Source organism: Hermetia illucens, chromosome 1 (genome assembly GCF_905115235.1).
Source record: "Hermetia illucens chromosome 1, iHerIll2.2.curated.20191125, whole genome shotgun sequence".
NCBI classification, from domain to species: Eukaryota; Metazoa; Arthropoda; class Insecta; order Diptera; family Stratiomyidae; genus Hermetia; species Hermetia illucens.
The window spans coordinates 10,544,160-10,567,163 of record NC_051849.1 but is presented as its reverse complement, the minus strand read 5'-3'; the positions used below and the strand labels follow the sequence as shown (position 1 = coordinate 10,567,163).

The 23,004-nt window shown below is 44.3% G+C and overlaps 2 protein-coding genes across 14 annotated transcripts in view; one reads left to right on the top strand and one right to left on the bottom strand.

Moving 5' to 3' along the window:
- Window positions 1–11,424, bottom strand: part of LOC119648231 — a 100,858-nt gene extending 89,434 nt beyond the window's left edge. The window contains exons 1-2 of one of the 12 annotated variants that reach the window (XM_038049855.1): window positions 10,715–11,424; window positions 1,603–2,457 (exon numbers count right to left, since the gene is read on the bottom strand). In XM_038049855.1, the coding sequence (XP_037905783.1) occupies window positions 1,603–1,985 (383 nt within the window). In that variant the 5' untranslated portion in view covers window positions 1,986–2,457; window positions 10,715–11,424. The remainder of the gene's footprint in view (window positions 1–1,602; window positions 2,458–10,714) is intronic. The other 11 variants (XM_038049864.1, XM_038049871.1, XM_038049880.1 and 8 more) reach the window with 11 other exon arrangements.
- LOC119648203 (probable beta-hexosaminidase fdl) overlaps window positions 1–23,004 on the top strand; it is a 251,745-nt gene that overhangs the window by 153,269 nt on the left and 75,472 nt on the right. The window lies entirely within an intron of this gene.

Sequence of the window (23,004 nt, the reverse complement as noted above, 5' to 3'; positions counted from 1 at the left end):
TGCATTATTTGATCAAACTGATCTCGAAAAAGGCGAATAGAATCCCGCTCCCGTCACGAAGCCGCGGCCACTGCATACTTTTCTTCGGAAGGTGGGCACTAATCCAACTTTAAGCAGTACAATGCCCAACTTCACAATGGCTTCAAGTAGGATTAGTGCCCGTCATTCGGCTTGTCCACTCCAAGGTCCACGTATCTAGCATCCAACATGAGATTGTCTAACATCTTTTATTATGCTATTCTTGCACTAGGGGGAGCGTAGCACCTGTAGATATGAAAGTGGTTAATCTTCAATTTGGACCGAATCACCTGCCGGATAACTATCGGCAAGTGCGCAAACCCCGGGTCCGAAATCGGGGGAGGTTTACACCACAATCAGTTTAACGTCGAGTAGCCGAGCGACCAGGGATCAATGGGTTCAAAAATGTTTCACGATATCCGAAATTGGCGCTTTCATACCGCGAAGTTAACTCCATTGTATCAGTCTCAGAATAGCACGCAGATACATATGTATCTCTAATCTTTTATAAACTCAAAAGTACCATCGACATAAATACAATTTAAATAATGAAAGTGCATTCACCCCTATAATCCCCAAGTGATGTAAGTCAGACTCGCTTACAGGGGCCGAGCTGCAAAGCACCAGAAAACTCTGAAATTTTTCCCACGGCTCCAACTATCTTTTGACTAAGTACAAAAGATTTCATATTTATATTCTTACTTTTTATGGCTCTTCAAGTTAGCTAAGGTGTTCTACTCGTCACCGCCGGGTGTGAATGTAATTTACTGCCGCCATTGCGAGGTGAACAGAAGCATTTTATCCTAATGCTAAGGGATTTGCTTTGTTCCCGGATAGCAAAGAACCGGGGAGCCCGGGATCATGTTGGATTCAGGCTAGAGGAAGCGGGGGACATCTAAACGCGTTGCTTCCATTCAAAGATTTTATGGTAAGTTGTAAAATTTAAAGCTTTATCAGCGCAACCAGACAATATTCTTATAGGCTACAGGCTCTTAGTTGTTTAATTTAGAATTTGGCGCTTTTGATGTTGGCCCCACGGGGTTTATGATTCTCGCAGTCCAAATTAAATTAGTAGAATGTGAGAATCGAGCGTAAAAAAGATGTTGTCATTTGCTTTTTGGTTTTAGTGGTTTTGTTTTAAGGACTTTCATTATTTGAGAAATTGGGCTGCGGTAGGGACAGTAACATTTGGTGCTGAAAAGTTAATTTTAATGTGAGGAACGATAGGGAGCAGCCAAGTAGATTTTGTTAATTTCAAGTTGAGGGTTCTCGAGGAGGTTATACGTGGGGTTTTTCTAATGTTGCAGACAAAAAGCCATTAAAGGTTGAGTCTACTCTTAGGGAAAGCCAAGTTTATTTTGAGAAATTGAAAAGTTTTGTTGTATAGTCCTTTTTGCAGATGAAGCAAAATTAACGAGTATGACTCAAGTTTTCCAATTATCCTTGGTCGTGCCGTGAAAATGGTAGCCAAATCGATTTCCATTGGACTTTCAAATGTGACTTCTTTAAATAGCCTTGCCTCCAGCTGCGGCTTAATTCTACATTATAACATATTCAAATTTATTTGCTTTTTATTTCACTTACCCCCCGAGCAAAACATTGACATTGCCATGGAGTGTGGCACCAGGTCGCATAGCTTGATGTCCTTGATACAGTCCACCTCCACCATTCACGTCTTCGGCAAAAAACCTGGCTCCACCGTCTTCAAATCCGCCGGCACTTTTGTCAACTTTACCGATTCCACTAAATTCACTAACACTAACACCTGCGGCACTACCACTTGCACCTAGGCCTGCGGCATTCAAATTTAAATTGCTGTCGTCCGTTATTGTCGGGATTCTTGTTGGAGCTGCTGCCCAAGGGGGTGTTGCTACCACTCGAATCGGTGTTGATATTGTTGTCGTCGTCGTTTGGCTCGAATGGTGAGAACTAACAGCAGCAATTAGGGCAAACCTTTTCATTGACATCACTCTCTAATTGACTGAAATATATGCGTATATGATGTGTCGTTGAGTTGCTCCTGGCAAAGAAGCGCTAAATCTTCTATCGGCCGAGACGACAGGAGATAGTTGGTCAGGACGGCAAAAGGACCTCGGAACACTTACGTAATTATACGGAAAATGTGCGGCCTAATTTAAGGTTATTATTTTGAGTGTTCCCCGAACTGTTGAACCCCGTGGAGACAGGGGATTTAACGCCGGTCGATGTCCTTAAATTGGGCTCCTTTCTTGCTGCTTGGTTTGGGAATGGACGGATGATGATAGCTTTGAACTTTATTATTGAGGAGCGTGTGTAAGTAATTTTTCAATTCACTTGAGCTCATTAGTGCCTGGCGAGGATATGTAAATAATAGATTATGTGTCCATTTCAATATACGTAATGGGAGCACAGATTGTTCGTTGGTTAATGGATTGTGTGGAGTTTCCACTATTACCTATTCTGAAATGGGGTAGAGTCAATAGTAGTGGTATTAGCCCTAAGCATGAAAGTCTATATATATCTGTATTGGGCAAACGAGGGGGTTGAAAATTTGATACTGAGTCATTGAGGTTCCGTTTTCCATACTAATGACGTATAAGCTTTAGTAGTGATATACCAAGTAGTGTCCTTAAATATTAAACAATTTCCTATATTGTTTATTATTAATTGAAAGGTATCCATGTCCTACGTATTGAATTGGCAAGAAAAGTATCAAGGAAATGGAAAACCATTTGCCCGTGAAATGAATGTACTCCATTTGCATCTTATATGCATGTCCTTCTTCTTAAACTTTTGTATCGTTCAGAAACGAAGTCGCCGCGTCTTGATCGGTTACACCATTTTGCTCGGTCAAAGGGCTGATCTGGATGTGGTCGCGAGGCTTTTGAACCACGAGTTAACGTATCAACCTATCGCTGTTTCGGCCACTTGGTCGTTTCCCATCGACTTCGCTTTTCTGACCAACCTTGTCAAGTGAGCTCCAGTCACCGCGAATAGCAAATCCTTACCATCGAAGAAACCCCTCGCGCATTTTTTACGATCAGTGCAACCCCATATCGATCGGGGATATCCTCATTTCGGATGTGATCGTAACGTGTTATTCCACTGCTCCAACGTATCATGTTCGTCACATTACTACGGGGCGACATTCATTGTCTATTATAGTCAACCAACATTCAGAACTATAGCGGAGGACACTGCGATTAACATTGGGTTTCAAACGTTTTTTGATCACAAAGAACGCCAGTGGGCGCCAGGGCGATGGTTCTCACGATGTTTGTGCAGGAGTAACCCAATAGCGTATATTGCGTCAGTAGTTTCGTAGTTGTTGACCAACCCGGCTTGATTCACTGTTATTTGAACGATGACGCGAATACGGTTGTCAAGAAGGCGTTCAAAAATCTTCGTGGTATGGGACAGTAACCGGATCGGATGGTAATGTGAACATAATGACTCCCTGTCATTTTCCATATTGGGAAGGCATTATTTTCTTATCAGTCAGAGTTCAGATGCGATGTCATCAGGTCCTCCTGTTTTCCTTGATTTCAGATTGACAATCGAACCTTCTACTTTACCGCCAAATGTGGGCACTGATCCAACTTTTGGGCAGTTTAATGTCCAAGCTCATAAAAGATTTAAATAGGATTTAGCCCTTGGTGCTTGTCATTCGGCCTCCCCACTCCTGTCTAACATCTTATATGCACTAGGGGGGGCATAGGAGCTGTAGATACGGACGCCGTTGATCTTCGTCCTTACAAAACTAGCTCCTGGGAATGCCTTTGTATCTTGGATGGCTTGTCTCCCGCAGACCTATCCTTCGCTCATGGATCACTACTGCAATTTCAATAAGGTTCTCAGATCACATCCACGTATACATTCGGCTATAGAATGTTTTGTGAGAGCAAGTCTTAAGCTACCTCGTAGTGGTTGAAATTGATTTGTATTAATCTTATTTATCACAGCCATGCGACTCAACTCCCACGTGTATGGTGGGCACCTATCTGTTGCAAAATAAGCAAGTATTGGGGCATCTGAGAGCACAAGGCCCTTCTGTCGGAAGGGTTTTACGAAAAGATCTATTCACACTGCAAATAGTATCTCTTCCTAAGAGGATATTGCCTAAACCGTCCCCTATCTTCCTAGAATTTCCATGTAGGTATCATCTCTGGTTCATTGTTAATCGTCAATTTGGACCGTATTGCCTACTGAAGGCATTATTTTCTTATCAGTCAGAGTTCAAATGCGATGTCATCAGATCCTGCTGTTTTCCTTGATTTGATGCGTTTGATTGTTCCGTGGACTTTATTCTTCTTCTTTTTCTTCAGCCTTTGTCCCGTTCACAAGCGGGGTCGGCTCGTGATCGATTTCGCCATTTGGCTCTATCGAATGCCTGATTTGAGTGCAATCTCGAGGCTCTTAAATCCCCATCCAGCGTGTCAAGCCACCGTTGTTTTGGCCTGCCTTTTGGCCATTTACCATCGACTTCGATGTCGACTTTGATGTTCGATGATCTTAGCACGAATTGCGTGACCATACCGTCGAAAACGCCTCTCTCGTAATTTTTCCACGATCGGTGCAACCCCATAACGTTCGCGGATATCCTCATTTCGGATGTGATCAAAACGTGTAGCGCCACTAGTCCAACGCAACATCTTCGTCTCCATTACCGCAAGACGCCGTTCATTGTCTTTTATAGTCGACCAACACTCAGAACCATAGAGAGCGACAGGACGGACGACATGGCCGTAAATTTTAGATTTGAGACGTTAGTTGATACGTCGATCACAAAGCTTCGAGGCTTGTGACTCAATTCGATCATCTTGTTTGTAACAACATTGTATGCATTTTCTTGGTCGGCCTGTCGCGGGAACTGTCACCAAAAGAGATCAGGTAGGATTTGGCATAGTAGAATAACTCCAACTTTACTCTATTTATCTCTTTCCCTGATCTCAGCATTTTATTTTTGTTTTACTGAGGATAGTACAGAGTACGTTGCCTCAAACCTTCCTCCTTTACCTGGGCTTGGGACCAGCATACTATGTTAATAGCATGGTGCAGTTCGTGGACTTTAGTGGCACTTGTAGGTGGAATTGCTGCAAGTGTCAGCAGTGCTCGAAATATTGCCTCCTTTTTTCCGCCTCAGGTCATCGGTTGGTGTATCCTGTGTGCATTGGTGTTGACTTTTGACAAATCGGTACAGTTCTCTCTCGCCATCTCGAGTGTCACAAAGGTGTTTTTTTCTTACGGACCTCTATTTGGACATCGTCGTTCGAAAGTTGAGTATCTCGGTTGATGAACCGCTTACAAAGTTGGTGATCTTGAGAGGTTGCGTAGGCCGCTTTGCAGATTGTATTTTTAACTTGATTCCACGATTCTTCAACATTCGTAACCGTTGGTAATTGCATAGGTGATATATTTCTTCTCTTTTCTCACCCTCTACTAGGTGGCAGGCCTTTCCGTTTCTCGTCTTAGCCAAGTTAAGATGGCTTACCTTACGAACAAAGTGTACCATAACAAGACATCTAATGGAGAAACTTCATCGCGAACAGCCAAATTTTTTGACCAGTTATGGATAAAACAGTTGCCAAATGAACAGGGCACGGTCAGGTGCACTAAGGTTAACCTAAGATTGCTGACACAGCTCCTTTGTGTCCACCTTCGGAGCTAGAGGGTTAGTCTCGATTGCCGAGCTGATACACATCTAACTCGTTGGCGGAGGAATGTTGTAACGGATGAGTGAATATCACACCCATATTGACCGAATGGGCATCTTTCTCGACATTGGAAATGGAGAAAGCCGTACTGGAAGTAGAAAAACTACTTTTGGTTTTGAGGATGAGGCTTTCCTGGTGGCTCTGGTAGGTCACAAACCGAAGGGAGCAACGATGGAAAAATGAGTCAGCTGCGTCAGTGTCAATATAGTCAATATAGGTGATGGCGTTTCCACTGCAAGGAAGAAGACCAGCTTTCCCCGTAGTCAAAGGACAAGTAAGGAGCCAGAATACCATAAGATGAAAGAGGTATCTTTGCAGTTAGCTTTGGCGACCGTAAAATATTGACTTAATTAGTTGCAACGTGGTCCCACATCGGTTTTTGATGAACCTCGCCTAGGTGTCCCGAAAACGGCCAGCACGGAGGATAACACGACAAAAATCTAGGATCTCGTATTAGCAGACCCCGTATGTAGCTGAGACAGTAGGCAACTCAAAAGACTGCGTGGGGCATATCCTGCATGAAATTTTGTGGATAAGAAATCTGTTGGGACGATGGGTGTCACGTTTGCTCAATGTCAAAGCAGTGTTTGATGCTGTGCTGCGAAGGTGTTTCTGCGTCTCTTAATGATCGTCGGTACATCAGAAGTCAAGGAACAGTGGACTTCACCTGGGGAATGTGTTCTGAAGAAGGCAAATGTGCTCCGAACAGGGTGAAGACTGCCCTATCGGCCGGAAAAGTGATGGCCACTGTTTTCTGGGATTCACCAAATGTGATCTGAATTGACAACCTGTCAAATTATTGGGCCGACTCGACGCCGAATCGCTGAAAAAAGCCCCATTTGGCGAAGAAAAAATGCTTTTCCACCATGACAACGCACCTGCTCAAACCTCCTTGACCGCCCCATCCAAATTGGTCCAATTGGGCTACGAACTGTTACCCCATCCACTGCCGCCAAGGGAGATCAGGAATGGTTTGCAAAAACAGTGCTCTTTAAAAAATAGACAACTTGCGGTTTCATCCATTACAGAGATAACACATTAGACACAGCCCCTGCTTTAGAGCATCGTGACCGGAGTAACTCCTAGATGTTGCGAAGATGACTAGATGATGGGAATTATATTGAGATGAAAAGCCGTCTAGTATTTCAGATGTAAGCCAACTGAAGTAAAAGCATCTGATAAAACCGGAAGTCGTCTTTTTTTTGAAAATTTGGATGCTAGCCCAGAAAATCCAGTTCATAAACCAATAGAGTGGGGGAACGCTTTATCTAAGAACATCAAGCGTGTCTAGCATCATTCAGTAGTCATAGCTCCCACTCGGGCACCACCTTGTCGTGGTAACGGAGCTTGTGATAGTTTACTTCTAACTAAAGGTGTCAGAAAACACGTGAAGATGGAAACAAAAGGTTGTAACTCTCTAAGTGGTAAGAAGTCACAGATTTCGAATCCACCCGCGACTTTGAGAAATCAGATCGTGACCGAGGCGCGGAGTTTGGAGGCCTCACCAAATTCATGTTCCCCCACGGAGAAATCTGTAGAAGACTAACTGTGTTTACGGTGCGGTCAGTCAGAAAGGATAGTAGAGCAACTCGCTTAATGAGAGGAACTGGAAACCTGACTATGGCCGGCCTGTTGGTGACACTTGCCTGATTCTCCTAAAATACGGGAGAGGGAGGCTCGGCGGAAAGAAACTTCAGCCACAAAGAGAAGGGACTACAGCCTTGCCTATCAGAAACTTCTCCTCTGCCTGCACCCAGAAAAACGGAAGAAAGGGAAGCTGATAATGTGTTTGAAACTGATCTAATGCTGGTATGTGAAAACAGATCCATGCAGCCCGGACGCCGGATATACAGAAGTGTTCTACGTCGATGGCTTAAAAACAGAACAGGGTTCTGGAGCCAGAGTTTTCCTCTCGAATAAAAACGAGAAAAGGGCTTTTCGTTTAGAACAATATACAACGGATTTTCAAGCCGAAATATATGCAATCTTAGAGGCGGCATTACAGCAAAGTACTTCCAAAGCCCAAACGAATTTATTGTCTACTTCGCAGGGCGTTATCGGCAGTGACGCAGTGACGAAACTAAGCATTTCCACAAAGACCTTTAGGGCCAAATTTTTATTCTGAGAACGGATCATGTATCGCTAAAATGGTGGCTTCAATTTATAAGCCTCGAAGCCCAAGTCGCATGAGGGAAGATAGTAAAACTAATCATTAATCGAAAGGGAAAAATTCACGAAAATGCGGAAGTACTAGACAGACCCTGTTTCCAGAACTGTGGTTCCCAGTGGAACGCCCTTCAACAGGGCGACGAAGTATTAAAACGGAAATGGGAATCTGCATACGGCACTCCACATGTCATGCAAACAATTGTTCCACAATCCAGGGTTGCAGAAATATTGAAAAAGCACCACGAAGGCATCTAGGGTGGACACCTTGATGTCAACAGAACGCCAACTAAAGTACGTCAGAGGTACTATTGGATCTATTTGCGTGATGACGTGGAGAACTGGTGCCCTAAATGCACCACTTGTGCTTCAAGCGAAGGTCCACGACGCCAATCAAGCTGCGGAATGCAACAGTAAACATGGGAGCACCATTTGAAATAATAGCTGTCGATATTACTGGTCCGTTTGCGAAGTTTGAAAAAAAAAGAAACAAATACGTAGAACTTGGGTGTTTAGCCCAGAAAGAGGAGTCCATGGACCCCAAGAGAGGAAGTAAGTTGCTTCCCAAATGGTCCGGTCCGTTATAAAGTGGATTCGGACTGAGGATTTCCTGCATCCTCAATAAAAAAAAAATTACTTCAGCCTAGTTTAGGTATGAACATACGACGGATTTTACTTCAATATAATTCGCACTCATGCCCTGTTTGCGATTATATATAAAAGAAGCGATTACCACCTGTCGCCGCTTTCCGTTACGATGCTTCCAGGCCAGAGATGAGGCAATGTCTAATGAGTTGCCTCTGCCCTGGACAAAACTGTCAGTCAACTCTTTTTAAAAAACTTGGGTGTTTAGCCCAAAAAGGGAGGTTCCACAAGAACCACAAGAGAGGAAATAAGTTGCTTCCCAAGTGGTCCGGTCCGTCATCAAGTTGATGCAGACTCAGGGCTCCTTGAATCCTCAACAACAAAAGAAGAATAAGTACGTATTGGTTGCGATGGATTACTGCAGCAAATGACCGGAAGTTTACGACATTCAAAACCAGGAGACTTTCAACAATGCCGATCAATGGATTACCGAATTGGACTACTGGATTTTGAGTTTCTTGGGAATTACATTCTGACCAAGGAAGAAACTTTGAATCCGACAACTTCAGAAGAATGGGCAAGGGGGCACTGGGGATTCATGAAACCAGGACAGTACCATTGCTCCCAAAATTGGACAGAATGGTCGAACGGTTCAACAGGATCTGAATCTGAATCTATCTTAATTGGTCAAAGGAGGGAAACGGGATTGGGACCAGTACATACCGCTGTTTTTGAAGGCCCATAAGACTTCGGCCCATGTGGTAACTGGAGGAAGCTTATTCAGAATTTTGTTTGGTAAAAATATCCGGAATCCTGGCTACCTCATGTTTGGACTACCATCACAGCAGGACAAAAAGGAAGATCGCCGAAATTGCAACATAACTGGAAAGGCCTCTATGTTATAATAATAAGGCTTAATGACATCATATACTGGATTCAATTAACGGAAAGCCTGGAACGAAAATTAAGCATGTGCATTCGGATCGATTGACAGAAAATCAGAGCAGCGCTGCCGAGGGGACCAACTTAGTTCGGGATGAACAAGAATTAAGGAGAGTGTAAAGTTGCAGATCTCCCCATATCGGAAAAGGTGACATCTACTAGAAACTTCTCGAAAACAATCCCAATCAAATAAATAGTAAAACAACAACGGTCAAAGTCAATTTAGATGAAAATGTCAAAATGTGTCAAGTTTGGGGGGGGAAGTTCCACATCTGATTTTGACATTTTTTTCAAACTCTAAGGATTTTTGAAAAATATTAAGTGGAAACACTTGGAGTACTCCTAAACGTTCCATTCAGATTATCTTAATTCCAACATAGATACCCTTTTTTATACATCGATTAAAACTATTCAGAGGTCAATCACTTGCCCTTTGAAAAGGTGATTCCTTAAAAGGTTCTTTCTCGGTAGACGGGTGACCGGTCCTTTATGGTTATATGTTATTCCTGTTCAAGTGGGAGGACCCGCATTTCATAAATACTTTCAACTTTGTCATTAAGTCCCATTATTATACCCGAACCCGTTTTTGAAAAAAAGTGAAACAAAGGCCATGATTGAAACAGGAATAATTTCGATAGGGTTCAGGACCTTCCCATTGAATGTGAAAATATATTCATTAACAAGGATAACATTCAAGAGCGATAAAAGAGGGAAATAGCGTAGAGAGCCAGTTTTTTAGTTGACAGAACTTTTTTTTTGGGAACCATCATTTATAAAGAATCTAAACAATGCAACAGATTTTTCAAGAACACCCAAATGAAGTTCTCGTCAAATATTCCCTCAACCACACAAGTTCAGCAGACCGAACAGTTTACCAATTATTTGCTCCAAAAAGTGTTTGGAATTTTTCAATAACGAGTCCGTGGCGATTATCGGAAAGACACTTAGAGCACTTTGCATACAATTGGTAATTGAAAGGAAATCATGCGTAGCAATCATGGTCCGTAAAAGCACCATTTGTGTATGGAAAACAGTTCATAGAAAGTTAATTCCCGTTGAGAATGTGTAATAGAAGATGAAGGGATAGTGTGTGTATGCAAACAATGGACCCACAGGACTATCTGCTACCCTTAGATTGCTTACTGAAGGTTTCATTTACGAAATCATTCAGATTGTGATAATGATGATATGGTGCTGATTGCACCTGTTACGATAAAGCCTAATTACTTCCTTTGTTTCCCAGTTTTGACTGATTTAACATTAGAAGAGGGTTGGTCTGGTGTTACAGGTGGTTAGGGTAGTAGTCTTACATCTATCTTTTGTTTGTTCTCAAGGAAGTATAGCATATTAGTCCTTGAATTATGCACTTTGAATGTCTTTTATAACCGTATCGATACCGAACAATCTGTGCCGAATCGCGGGAACCAAGCACTAATGGATTGACCACAAAAATCCATTTTTATCAAAGATGTCAATGATACTATTTCCGTTAACACGCACACAATAACAAAATATATAACCACGTTCGCGTCACCAGATATCCTTCGGAAGCTATCGAAATTATTGAGTTGACAGTAACAATGAAAAATTCACAAAGTGGTGCGTCTATAAATAAGGACCCATAAGGACTATGCGCGCGACCCACAACCACCTCACTGGTGCTATCCGTTGAAATCTGAAACGCAACATTTTCCCACGCTAACGAGGTCCTGCTGATACTACCGCATGTCACGAAATATTGAGGAGTCGTACACGTAAGATTACTTTTAGTCCTGTTTCAACATTTGGCGCCTATTCCGATAATCCTTATCGTAACGAACACTAGAAACTTTTCTTCGCGAAAACTTTCCGATAGACGAAGAAGTCCTGACTGTTCACGGAGTATATTTTGGAAGGATATTCGCGTGAACGTCTTGCAGATGTTAGCTGTCCTCGGTGTTTTAAGACGTCCTTACAACTTGATTCCTTAGAGTGAACTAACGGCAAAATGTGCTGGTTGTTTGGACTCCTTGAGCTGAATCCTGTCGTTCGTTTGTGAGCCGCATTTCATTTTGTTGTTGCTGTTGTTGTAGGTTCGTGACCAAATGTTTAGTATTCATTTTTGTGTAACATGGCAACAGAAACATGCTACTTTGGGGGTGGGGGATGGGGTATACCGAGAACCCCTTTAACCTTTACTTGTACTCCTGTGCTCGCACGACATGCTAGGTCGATTGCTATCCAGCAGGCGAAGGACGACAGACGTTTTATCGGCTTATGTGCAATAATAATGGAAAAGGAGTACGATCAAAGGAACGGGGGATGACTTTGTTGGGGACGAGAATCTGATGTCATCTGCTTCCGAATAATATTATTGTCACTCCGACATTATAATTATAGTGATATGTTTTGTGTGGTTAAACACGAAAGCCAATGGTTTGTAGGTGGAGATATGTGTATTTTGGTTTTCAATTTTCTGTTGACAATGGATAGGTTTACGAAGGATGTTTCGTCGGAAGGAAGGGACATTACCGAGAGACAAACAAGTTAAAATGAGTTGTCTGAACCACATCTTAAGGATTCGAAAGAAGAGTCTTAAGTCGATTCAAGAGTTAAATGAAGGGACTCATTTTCGAGTGGGATCGTGATTCTAGGATAATTAACAAATATTTTCCTTTTTCAAATTAATTAGGATACCAAGTATTAGACTTTCTTACTATAATTCGCTTTTGCGTTCATTTGTTTAGCTTTCGTTGTGAAAGGGAATCCACTAAGTCACTATTCACAATAACTATATCACAAGCTTCAGGATGAGCGTGGAAGGAGCTCAGTAGTGTGAGTTAATTGCTAGATGATACTTTGATGTGGAAAGTTTTATAAAATATATTACAGTGGCACCTTTCAATGCAGAAACGAAAAACGAATTAATGAAATGTAAATATAGACGTAACAAGGAGAATTGGTGGTTTTCTGTACCTGACAAACTGCGAGAGTATGGCGAGCAGCAGAGCATATTCAGAAAACCTAGTCTCAGCTTGTGAAAGTCAAATTTAGTTCTGATATCATCGAATATACCAGGTGTACTCCTAATTAATTTCCGGTTTTTTTCAATGGATGGCGTTCTATGCTTCATACCTGTCATTTTGTTTAATTGTTGTCGAGTGTCTAAACTGCGTTGACGTTTCCCCAAAAAGTTCCTCCAGCAAGTTTTTATTGCGCGTCAAAAATGTCGGCGTTCGTACCGAATTTCGAGCATATGCGCCATGCATTGCTTTTCATGTTAAATCAAGGAAAAAAGTGTCTGAGAGCCACTGTGCATTTGCGGAAGTTTATGGCGATCGTGCATTAACACTTCGAACATGTGAAGCGTGGTTTCGACAATTCAAAAATGGAGATTTCGACCTGAACGACGCAGCACGCTCCAGCAAGCGAAAATCGTTTGATGATGCAGAATTGGAAGCATTACTGGATGAAGACAACACACAAACGCAAGGACAGCTTGCAAATACATTGGGAGTTCAACAGCAAGCAATTTCGAAGTGTCTGCGAGCCATGGAAAAAATTCAGAAGAACTGACCGAGAGACAAATGTAGAACCGAAAAGTGACGTGTGAAATATTGCTTCAACAGTACAAAAGAAAGTCTTTTCTCCATCGTATTGTTACGGGCGACGAAAAGTGAATTATCTTGGAGAACCCTAAACGCAATAAATCGTAGGTGAGTCCAGGTGAAGTATCGAAATCGATGGCACGACCAAATCGTTACGGTCGGAAAGTCATGCTGTGTGTTTGTTGGGACCAGACCAGTGTGATCTACTTTGAACTGCTGGAACTTAGTGAAACTGTGAACGCCGTTCGCTACAAGCAACAAATGAAGGATTTAAGCCGAGTGATTGCGGAGAACCGGCCAGAATATCAAGAAAGACCGGAGAAGGTGATTTTTCTCCATGACAACGCACCATCGCATAAGTCGAAAGTCGTTCACGACACGCTGGAAAAACTCAAGTGGGAGGTGCTTAACCATGCGACTTACTCACCAGACCTGGCCCCATCGGATTACCATCTCTTTGCCTCATTGGGCTAAGGACTTTCTGAGAAACGCTTCGACTCCTACGAAAATGTGCGGAGTGGTTCACCTCCAAAGACAATCAATTCTACTGGCGTGGTATTCAGAAATTACCAGAAAGATGAGAGAAGATGTAGAGAGCGATAGAAAATATTTTGAACAAAATAACTATTACGGTTCCCTTGGAATTATGTGTTTTATTCACAAAAAAAAACAGAAATTAATTAGGAGTACACCTGGTATTTTCACCTGCCAACCCTTTCTAGCTCATCTAAATCTCCTTGCTAACATCCTTAGACTTGAGAAAAACAAGCAATGCTGCACGAGATAAAGCAGTTGGGTGGTGCCAAAATCGACACCGAGTTGCTTCAATCTTTGCCGCTAAAGAGACTCCCAGAGAGTATACAGACCATCCTGACTAGTACAGATTTTGGTGTCACAGGATCCTCACAGGACGCGAAAAGGCAAAAAGGCCTCTCTCACCGGCAAAAGGCAAGGGAAACAAAGTTGCCAACATCGTGGAAACTGCGGCGCCGGTTCCAATTGACCCAAGAGAGGCAAAGCCTCAAAAAGGGACCAAGGAAGCATGGACCAAGGTTGGCGGAACGAAAAATACGACGCAGAAAAGAAGATTACGGCCCGAATTAATCATTGACTTACGCCGATATCCTTAGGAAGGTCAAATCCGATCCTGAGCTGATGGACCTTGAAGAAAACGTCAGCCGAATCAGACGCTCCCAGAAAGGAGACTTGATGCTGGCGCTGAAGAAGTCTCCGGGCAAAACGGTGGAAAATTTCCTCGGCAAGGTGGAGAAGTCCTTAGGAGAAGAAGCTCAAGTACGGGCCAGAAAGCAGGAGCTTGTCATAGAATGTAAGGACATTGACGAAATCACGACGAAGGAGGATATCCGTGACGCCTTAGAAAAGCAGTTCGGACGACTTGGCTTGCAAGATTCCGCAATCAGGGGACTGAGGAAGGCATACGGAGCCACGCAAACAGCAACCATAAGCTTACCAACTGAAGCAGCGTTTAAACTGCTGGCGGCTGGGAAAGTAAAAATAGGTTGGGTCGTTTGCCGACTCAGGGAGCAGGTATCCCTTAAGCGCTGCTTTAGATGCCTGGAATTCGGCCACATAGCGGCGAAATGCACCGGTGACTGTGACAGGTCAAAATGTTGCAGAAAATGTGGGGGAGAAGGCCATATGTTCAGGGAGTGCAAGGCTGAGCCTGAATGCATGCTCTGCAAGGGAAAAAAGGGCGTCGACTGTCGGCACGTTGCAGGCAGCAGCAGATGCCCAGTGTTTAGGCGAGCCTTGAATGCAGTAAAAAAATGAGGTTGATACAAATCAACCTCAACCACTGCGAGGCAGCGCAAGACCTTCTCTCGCAGACCATCTATGAGAAGGGAATCGAAGCTGCCATAATCAGCAACAATAAGAGCGGTGCCTGGACTGCAGATGAAACTGGCAAGGCGGCAATATGGGCGTATGGAAATCAGGCCATTCAAGAAGTGATGGAGTTTCCAGAAGTTGGATTCGTCAGGGCAGCGACCACCAGGCGATTTTCCTCCAGATCGAATATGGGCCATGCGTCGATGCGTGTTCCCGTAAGGCTGGAAACCGGGGTTGGTCCGTGAAGGGGCTTGAAGAGGATGCATTCATAGAGATGCTATTGGGAGGCCAAAGTTCCGGTGGTGCGGCTACGCAAAAGGTAGAGCAAATGATGGGACGCATAACAAGAGCATGCGACGCTGCTATGCCGAGGCGACGAGTTCTCGCAAAAAGGCGCTCAAACTATTGGTGGAATGAAGAGATCGCGGTGTTACGGGATGCATGTTTTCGTGCTAGAAGGATCTGCTAACGATCTAGAGCAAGACCAGACTTCGACGAGAAACGGCTAGCGTATGTGAACCTTCGAGGTAGGCTTAAGCAGGCTATACGGACCAGCAAGCGAGAATGCTTCAAGGAGCTTTGCACAGAGGCAGACCAAAGCCCCTGGGGAACAGCGTACAGGATAGTTATGAAGAAGATTCACTGGCTAACACGAGTGTCCCTAGTTACTTGACTAAGCTCCTCAACAGTTACCTTTCGGAGAGGACACTGTGGTACGACACGGATGAGGGATCCAAGCAGTACACCGTCACCGCAGGAGTACCACAGGGCTCAGTGTTGGGTCCTCTCCTGTGGAACGTCATGTACAATGGGGTCCTTGTCCTTCCCGTGCCAAAGGAGGCCACGATAATCGGTTTCGCAGATGATCTAGCTGTGGTTGTCGCCGCGAAAGAACCTAAAGACGTTGAAATGTACGCTAACGAAACCATTAGCGCCATAAAAGCGTGCCTGGAGATGGTTCAGCTTGACCTTGCGGAACCAAAGACGGAGGCGGTCTTGATTACCAATCGTAGGAAGAGGAATACGATTAATATTCGCGTTGGTGGTCACGTCACCACTTCGAAGCCGGTTATCAAATACCTAGGGGTGATGATTGACGCTAAAATCAATTTCAAAGGACATCTGGACTATGCCTGTGAGAAAGCGGCAAATACCAGCGTATCATTAGCGCGGATGATGCCTAACATTGGAGGTCCAAGGTACAGTCGCAGATTACTTGTGGCCGGAGTGGTTCGCTCCATACTATTATACGCGGCACCAGTCTGGGAGGAAGCATTAGCGTGTGAGAGTAATCGTAGGAGAGTGAATATGACTTACCGCTTAGTGGCGCTAAGGGTGTGCAGCGCCTTCAGAACAATATCAGGCGAGGCAGCGTGTGTTATTGCGGGAATGATCCCAATAGACATTCTGGCAAGTGAGACACGCTGCCTGTACGAGACAAGGAAAATGAATCCTCTTGAAAAGGATGCAGAATGCCGAAAGGCGGCAAGGCGAGAGTCGCTGGAGAAGTGGCAGAAACGGTGGGATGACTCGCAGAGGGGTCGCTGGACCCACACTTTGATTCCCCGTATTGAAGAGTGGATCCAGCGACGACACGGTGAGATTAACTACCACCTGACGCAATTCCTGTCAGGACATGGCGGTTACAGGAAGTTCCTGCACCAATTCAGGCTGGATGATTCTCCCTTGTGTCCTGAATGTGGTTGCACACCTGAGGACCCGGAGCATGTTATGTTCCACTGTCCACGATTTCTCTCAGAAAGGAGGAGTCTGGAAGACTCCCTGAAAACCTCTCTAAGCCCGCAGAACATCGTCGGGGAAATGTTGAAATCGGAGGGAAACTGGTGTGCGGTGAACACCGCCATCAAACGAATACAAGAAGAACTGACAAGAGCGGAGCGCGCAAGGAGGACACGAAGAACGGAAGGCGTGGTCGCGTAAAGCGCAGTCCACCCCGCGAAGTAATGCTTTGCGGCGGTCCCGCGGGGAAGGAAAAAGGAGAAAGTGGGGGTGTGGTTTTAGTGGGTGAGAATCCCACACGCTGCTGCAACCTGGCGCGGCAATGTCTTTCTAAGATTTACACCTCCATCCATAAAAAAAAAAAAAAAATTTGGTGTCATGAAGACCTTGGCCTCTACCGCTGACAAGATACAAGAGGCCTAGGCGCAACCCGTGACTATGGGGGTGTCGTGCGACACATCAAACCAAGTGGCTCAGTTACAGCAGACGGTGCCAATACTAACAGCCACCGTTTCTAGGTTAGCGAAGATGGGTGGTATTGTACTCGGGAGGTAGGACTAGATCGTAGTCTACATCTGGCTCCCAAAAAGGTCGATCTGGTAATAGCTCGTCGGGACTCTCGATAAGTACAGATACTGGTACGGCGGAAAAAGTCACTAAATGTAGCAGTGCCTGCTCTTTTTCATCCCCAAAAAAAACTAGAGCTCAAGGGTAGAGCCCCAAGCCTTGAAGTCTCGGTACTTCTCGCATAACAACATAATCGTCTAATCAAGCAAGCTTTAAAGGGCTATGGCGGACCTACTTTTAGGAATTTCTTCAACCGAACTGAAGCCGATGAAAGAATTCGCGACGTCAAGAGAACTTCGGTAAATTCTGGAAAATGCGTACCAATTAAAAGGTCCTGCAAGAAAGGCTAACCTGCTGAAACAAATAGTGTGTCAATGGATCACCAATATCGACGATATTTACGACCATCTTCAAAGATTTTTCGATACGGTTGATCGACTTTGTGATACAGAAGTACCGATAAACGATGACCTACTACGGAAATTATTGCTCCGAAGTTCACCGGCAAGCATCCACAATTTCTGTATCGTTGGAGTGAAGTTCGATTTCTACGACAGAGGAACCATGATCGAGACGACAACACAGGAAAAAATAAAGTTACCATAATCAAACAATGATACGGCGTACGACAACGGTCAATTTAAACACTTATAAAGGTATTAGGCGAAGATCTCTTTACGGTTTCTTACCAGGACAGAGGCAAATTGTCAGTTACTGCCTCACCTCTGCACGTGAAGCATCGTGACCGAAGCGGTCCGCAGGTGTTAAATGCTCCTTTAAATAATTCGCAGAACACAACACGAATTATATTGCAGCGTCTGTCGATTTGCCTCTGCCCTGGTAAGAAACCATAAAGCCGTTTTCCCCTAATATTTTTAAAGTTTGGGTGCTAAGCACTAAACGAGGGGTCCGTGGACCAAAAAAAAGGGAGAGTAAGTTGCTCCCAATCCTTAAAAAAATATCTCCGATATCCTTAAAAAAATATCTACACTTATAAAGGATTCCAGTATCAGGCGTCGACGAAGTAACCGAGTGGAAAAACCGTACCTTAACTGAATTGGCTCGACTACTGACCCAGTCTGGGCCCCCCATTTTGAGGAGAAAAAATCTCAACTGCATCAGGAATTTCTATCCTTTAGTGTCGTTAAATGGGGAACCTCTTGTTATAGAGGACTTTCAATAATTTGGTTCGTCCGTTTCTGCTTACATAAATCGAACTAACGACGTAGACAAAATTAAATCATGTGCCAAAAAAGTTGCGTTTCTGGGCTTCACTACGAATTCCAAAGTTTTCAAAGTTTGGAAGCAACAAGTAGAAATTTCGCGCGATCTATAATTTTTTAAAAAGCCTCAAAAGGAAAAGAAAAAGTCAATATAAAGATTTGTATCTATAGCAGCCGACTGATGTTGTTGAAACAGGTGATCAACCGGATGCCGACAGCAGAATCAAGCAGAACGTGTCAGAATCAAGCAGAACATGTCATGTTTAACAATATTGAACGAGGGATCGATAATATTCAAATTCATCAAGTTGGTGACACGCCGGATTCGACAGAAGCTCTCGACGATGATGGGTCAACTTTTGGATTGTGTGGCATCCGGAAGATCGACTATAGCAAGTCGAATTGTCAAAGGGACTGTCCCAATATCCTGAGATGGCGAGACCTAGTTTCCTGTGGCGCATTGTAGAACAGAGGATGTGATGTAGGGACGTCCTCGTATGGATTAAAACGAACTAGATGTTGTTAGCATCGGCGTGTGAACGCAGGTTCACACACTTTTGGGGCAGAACTAACTTTCGGGGAATCTGAATGTCCACATGAACGGCAAGAAACTGTAGTAAAATCGACTAGTTTTAGAAGTTCCTGAGCAAACCATGTCACGTCGATGACCGCAGCTAAGCCCTGGGAACAGGACTGTCTCAACATGGTTGCCTCTAACCGTCTTGACATCAGGACACAAGCTCCCGGTCTTATGCATCTTTCAGCGTAGAAGATTCTAGCCCCCTTGATTGATCTAATGCCACAGAGTTTATGAAATCGAACCCTTGGTTCTTGCACCAGAAAAATTTAGGGACAATCCTGCAGCTTTGTCAGGCTCTCTGTCATTAGATAAACGGAGGTTTTGGTATGCTGCAGGTTAATTTGACCAATCTTTGTGTTTTTCGACTTAGTTTAAAACTGTTAGAAGGGTATGCCGCGGTCCGTGTGTGACGGGGTTTCCGCCACACCGTACCGCCAGTAACTCGATCCCTTCGTGTTTGATTTCTCTGAGAATAGCCGCAACTTCAATCTATCTAGGAAAAAGTGGAGCACCATATGGTGACTTCCGCTGAGCACCTTCAGGCTATTTTGGTCCAGTTCGAATACCAAGCTGAAACCCTCCACGTTTATTGATTTCTCCTTCTTAGCAGTCATAAACTCCAGTGTCGGAAGTCAATGCTCAGGTTCTGTTCACCCAACATGCAGATGATGTCCTCTGTCCTCTTTCGAGGGCCAGGAAACCAACATCCGACATTTTGTGTCCTGCGCAGGACAATAGTGAACTTGGGCCGACTGCCAGAACTCAAAGCCGAGATTACCTGCCACTTTAAGGTAGCTTCATCAGTGCATTCCAAATGGAGAACCCCTTTGCGAAAACCTTGTTATTAATGTATAACTTAATTCAACGTTTATTTAAGAAAGACATGTACAATAGTGTTATTCAAAGAATTGTCCTTCTGAATCTATGACTTTTTCCCATCTTTCTGGCAATTTGTGGATTCCATCCCAAAAGAATTGCGCCGGCTTGGCGGCCAAGAATAAATCATGCCAATTTTTGATCTCCTGTTTTGATGTGGACCGTATTCAAGTGATGGCGTTCTGCATCGATCGGAATAAATGATAGTCGGACGGGGCAAGACCTGGTCTATAAGGCGAGTGAGCCAAAACTTCCCAGCCGCGGTTTTCCAAATAGTATTTGACCGGTGTTACCACATTAGGTCGAGCGTTGTCATGATGGAAAATTATGGACTCATGTCTGGTCGCATATTCCAGGCGTTTTTCGGTTATTGCTCTCTTCAAACGGATTAATTGTGCTCGGTAGCATTCTCCATTGATGGTTTCACCTGGTTTGGCAGTTTATACTACAGCACACCCTTCAGATTCCACCAAATACAGAACATTACCTTCGCGCCATGGATATTCGGCTTTTTCCTTGATTTGGCTGGTTTCACATATAATTTTTTGCGCTTAGGGTTGTCAAAATGAATCCATTTTTCATCACCAGCAACAATCTGATGCAAAAATGACTTCCTTTTGTGGTGTTCCAGCAGCATTTCGGATATGCAAAATCGCCTTTCAACGTTTCTCGGCTTCAGTTCATTTGGCGCCCAATTTCCTTCATTTTGAATGTATCCGGCTGCTTTTAAAAGTTTTGAAACTGCTGCTTCAGTGACTCCTAAAGTTCTGCAAGCTCTTCTTGTGTTTGGCAACAATCTTCATCGAGTAATGCTTCCAATTCTTCATCTTTAAAGTTTTTTGGCTACCCAGAACGTCCTCCGCGCTTCCCAGTCAAAATCACTACTTTTAAATCGAGCAAACCACTTTCGGCACGTTCGTTCAGCTAGAGCATGTTCACCATAAACTTCCACCAAAATACGATGACCGTCGGCAGCAGTTTTCTTCATAGTAAAGTAATGAAGAAGAACTTTCCGCAAAAACATTTTTCCAGACTCAAAGTTCGACATATTTGAGTGAAAAGAAATTAATGTTGTTTACACTTCATATGAATGACATATACTGAAAAAGACGCACAATGACTGCAGCTTTCCAACGCGTGTTCGAAATATTGGAACGATGGAATAATAATCAAATTAGGCCATCTCTTGGGAAGAGACACGAATTAAGTTATAGAAGAATAGACAGAATTAAATTATAGACGCAATAAATCTTGGTTTCTTTCCAGGCTCCGGTATTTGTTTCCACAGGCATTCCCTCTGACATTTTGCCATCCTTGGAGGAAACTCCTACGGCATCAGTCAGAACTGAGGCTGCAGCATGTGCATACGTCCTCTTCCTTCCCGCCTTCGTGTCCGTATTCCTATGCGAGCGACCATTGAGATCTCTCTCACTGATTTGAGCACGTCCCAGTACACCGGTCCTAATCCCCGGGGGATGCGTGGAATACAGATTTATTGGTCTTACGCTTCTTGCAAGCATTATCGCTGACAGAAGAGTCTGGTGCGTCCAGTGTGGATCTTACCGGGGTTACCAGTTTATCTCCACCTTTCGCCGAAGATTCCGCTTCCTTGCGTCCGATTTCTCTGGATACTACGGCACCTAGTGGTACAGCCACATTCATGTCCTCATTCCCAAGGTGCTTCCTCTTTCTTCGCAGTGCCTTCTTCTGCCGCCGGCTTGAGGCCTCTCCAGGTTCACGGTGTCCGGCCTGCTTAGGTCCATTTCCACATATGGGCGTTAAACCAATAGCGTCCACATCACCAGCTTTCCTTTCATCCACTCCTTCGTAAGGGTGAAGGACAAGGTTCTGACAGGCAGGATTCAGCCTGTAGTCATCCTTCCTTAGTGGCTGAAGTTTCCTTCTACCTAGCCTTCCTCTTCCGTTTGCCGGTAGACTTGGGGGCAGTTCCGCGGACGGGCGTAGTTGTAAACTACTACAAGCTCCTTCACCGTGGCAAGGTGGTATCTGAGGGGGATATGGAGTAGTTTTTACATGGACGGGTTGTCGGCCAAGCGCAAAACCTTATCCAGGAGTGGCCTCGGTAATTGCTACTTCAGGTGGTTCGAAACTTGTCAACGTTCACACAATTATGTTGCAGGTCCGGCTACGTAATTTGTTACATTCTACTCACCTGAGACGCTTAGGTGTAACTCAGCCATTCAGGCTACAGCTGTCCCTCCCTCCTCCTTTTTCAACCATGGCTTGGGGCAGGCTACTGGGTATTATCATCATCATCAACAGCGCAACAACCGATATCCGGTCTAGGCCTGCCTTAATAAGGAACTCCAGACATCCTGGTTTTGCGCCGAGGTCCACCTATTCGATATCCCTAAAAGCTGCCTGGCGTCCTGACCTACCCCATCGCTCCATCTTAGGCAGGGTCTGCCTCGTCTTCTTTTTCTACCATAGATATTGCCCTTATAGACTTTCCGGGCTGGATCATCCTCATCCATACGGATTAAGTGATCCGCCCACCGTAACGTATTGAGCCGGATTTTATCCAAAACCGGACGGTAATGGTATCGCTCATAGATTTCGTCATTATGCAGGCTACGGAGTCGTCCATCCTCATCTAGGGGGCCAAAAAATTCTTCGAAGGATTCTTCTCTCGAACGCGGCCAAGAGTTCGCAATTTTTCTTCCTAAGAACCCAAGTTTCCGAGGAATACATGAGGACTGGCAAGATCATAGTCTTGCCCAGTAAGAGCTTTGACCCTATGGTGAGACGTTTCGAGCGGAAACGTTTTTGTAAGCTGAAATAGGGTCTGTTGGCTGACAACAACCGTGCGCGGATTTCATCTTCGTAGTTGTTATCGGTTGTGATTTTCGACCCTAGATAGGGAGAAATTGTCAACGGTCTCAAAGTTGTATTCTCCTATCCTTATTCTTCTTCGTGTTTGACCAGTGCAGTTTGATGTTGTTGGTTGATTCGTCTTCGGTGCTGACATTGCCACCATATATTTTGTCTCGCCTTCATTGATGTGCAGCCCAAGATCTCGCGCCACTCAGCGCCTGCTCGATCTGGATGAAGGCAGTTTGTACGTCTCGGGTGGTTCTTCCCATGATGTCGATATCATCAGCATAGACCAGTAGTTGGGTGGACTTGAAGAGGATCGTACCTCGTGCATTTACCTCAGC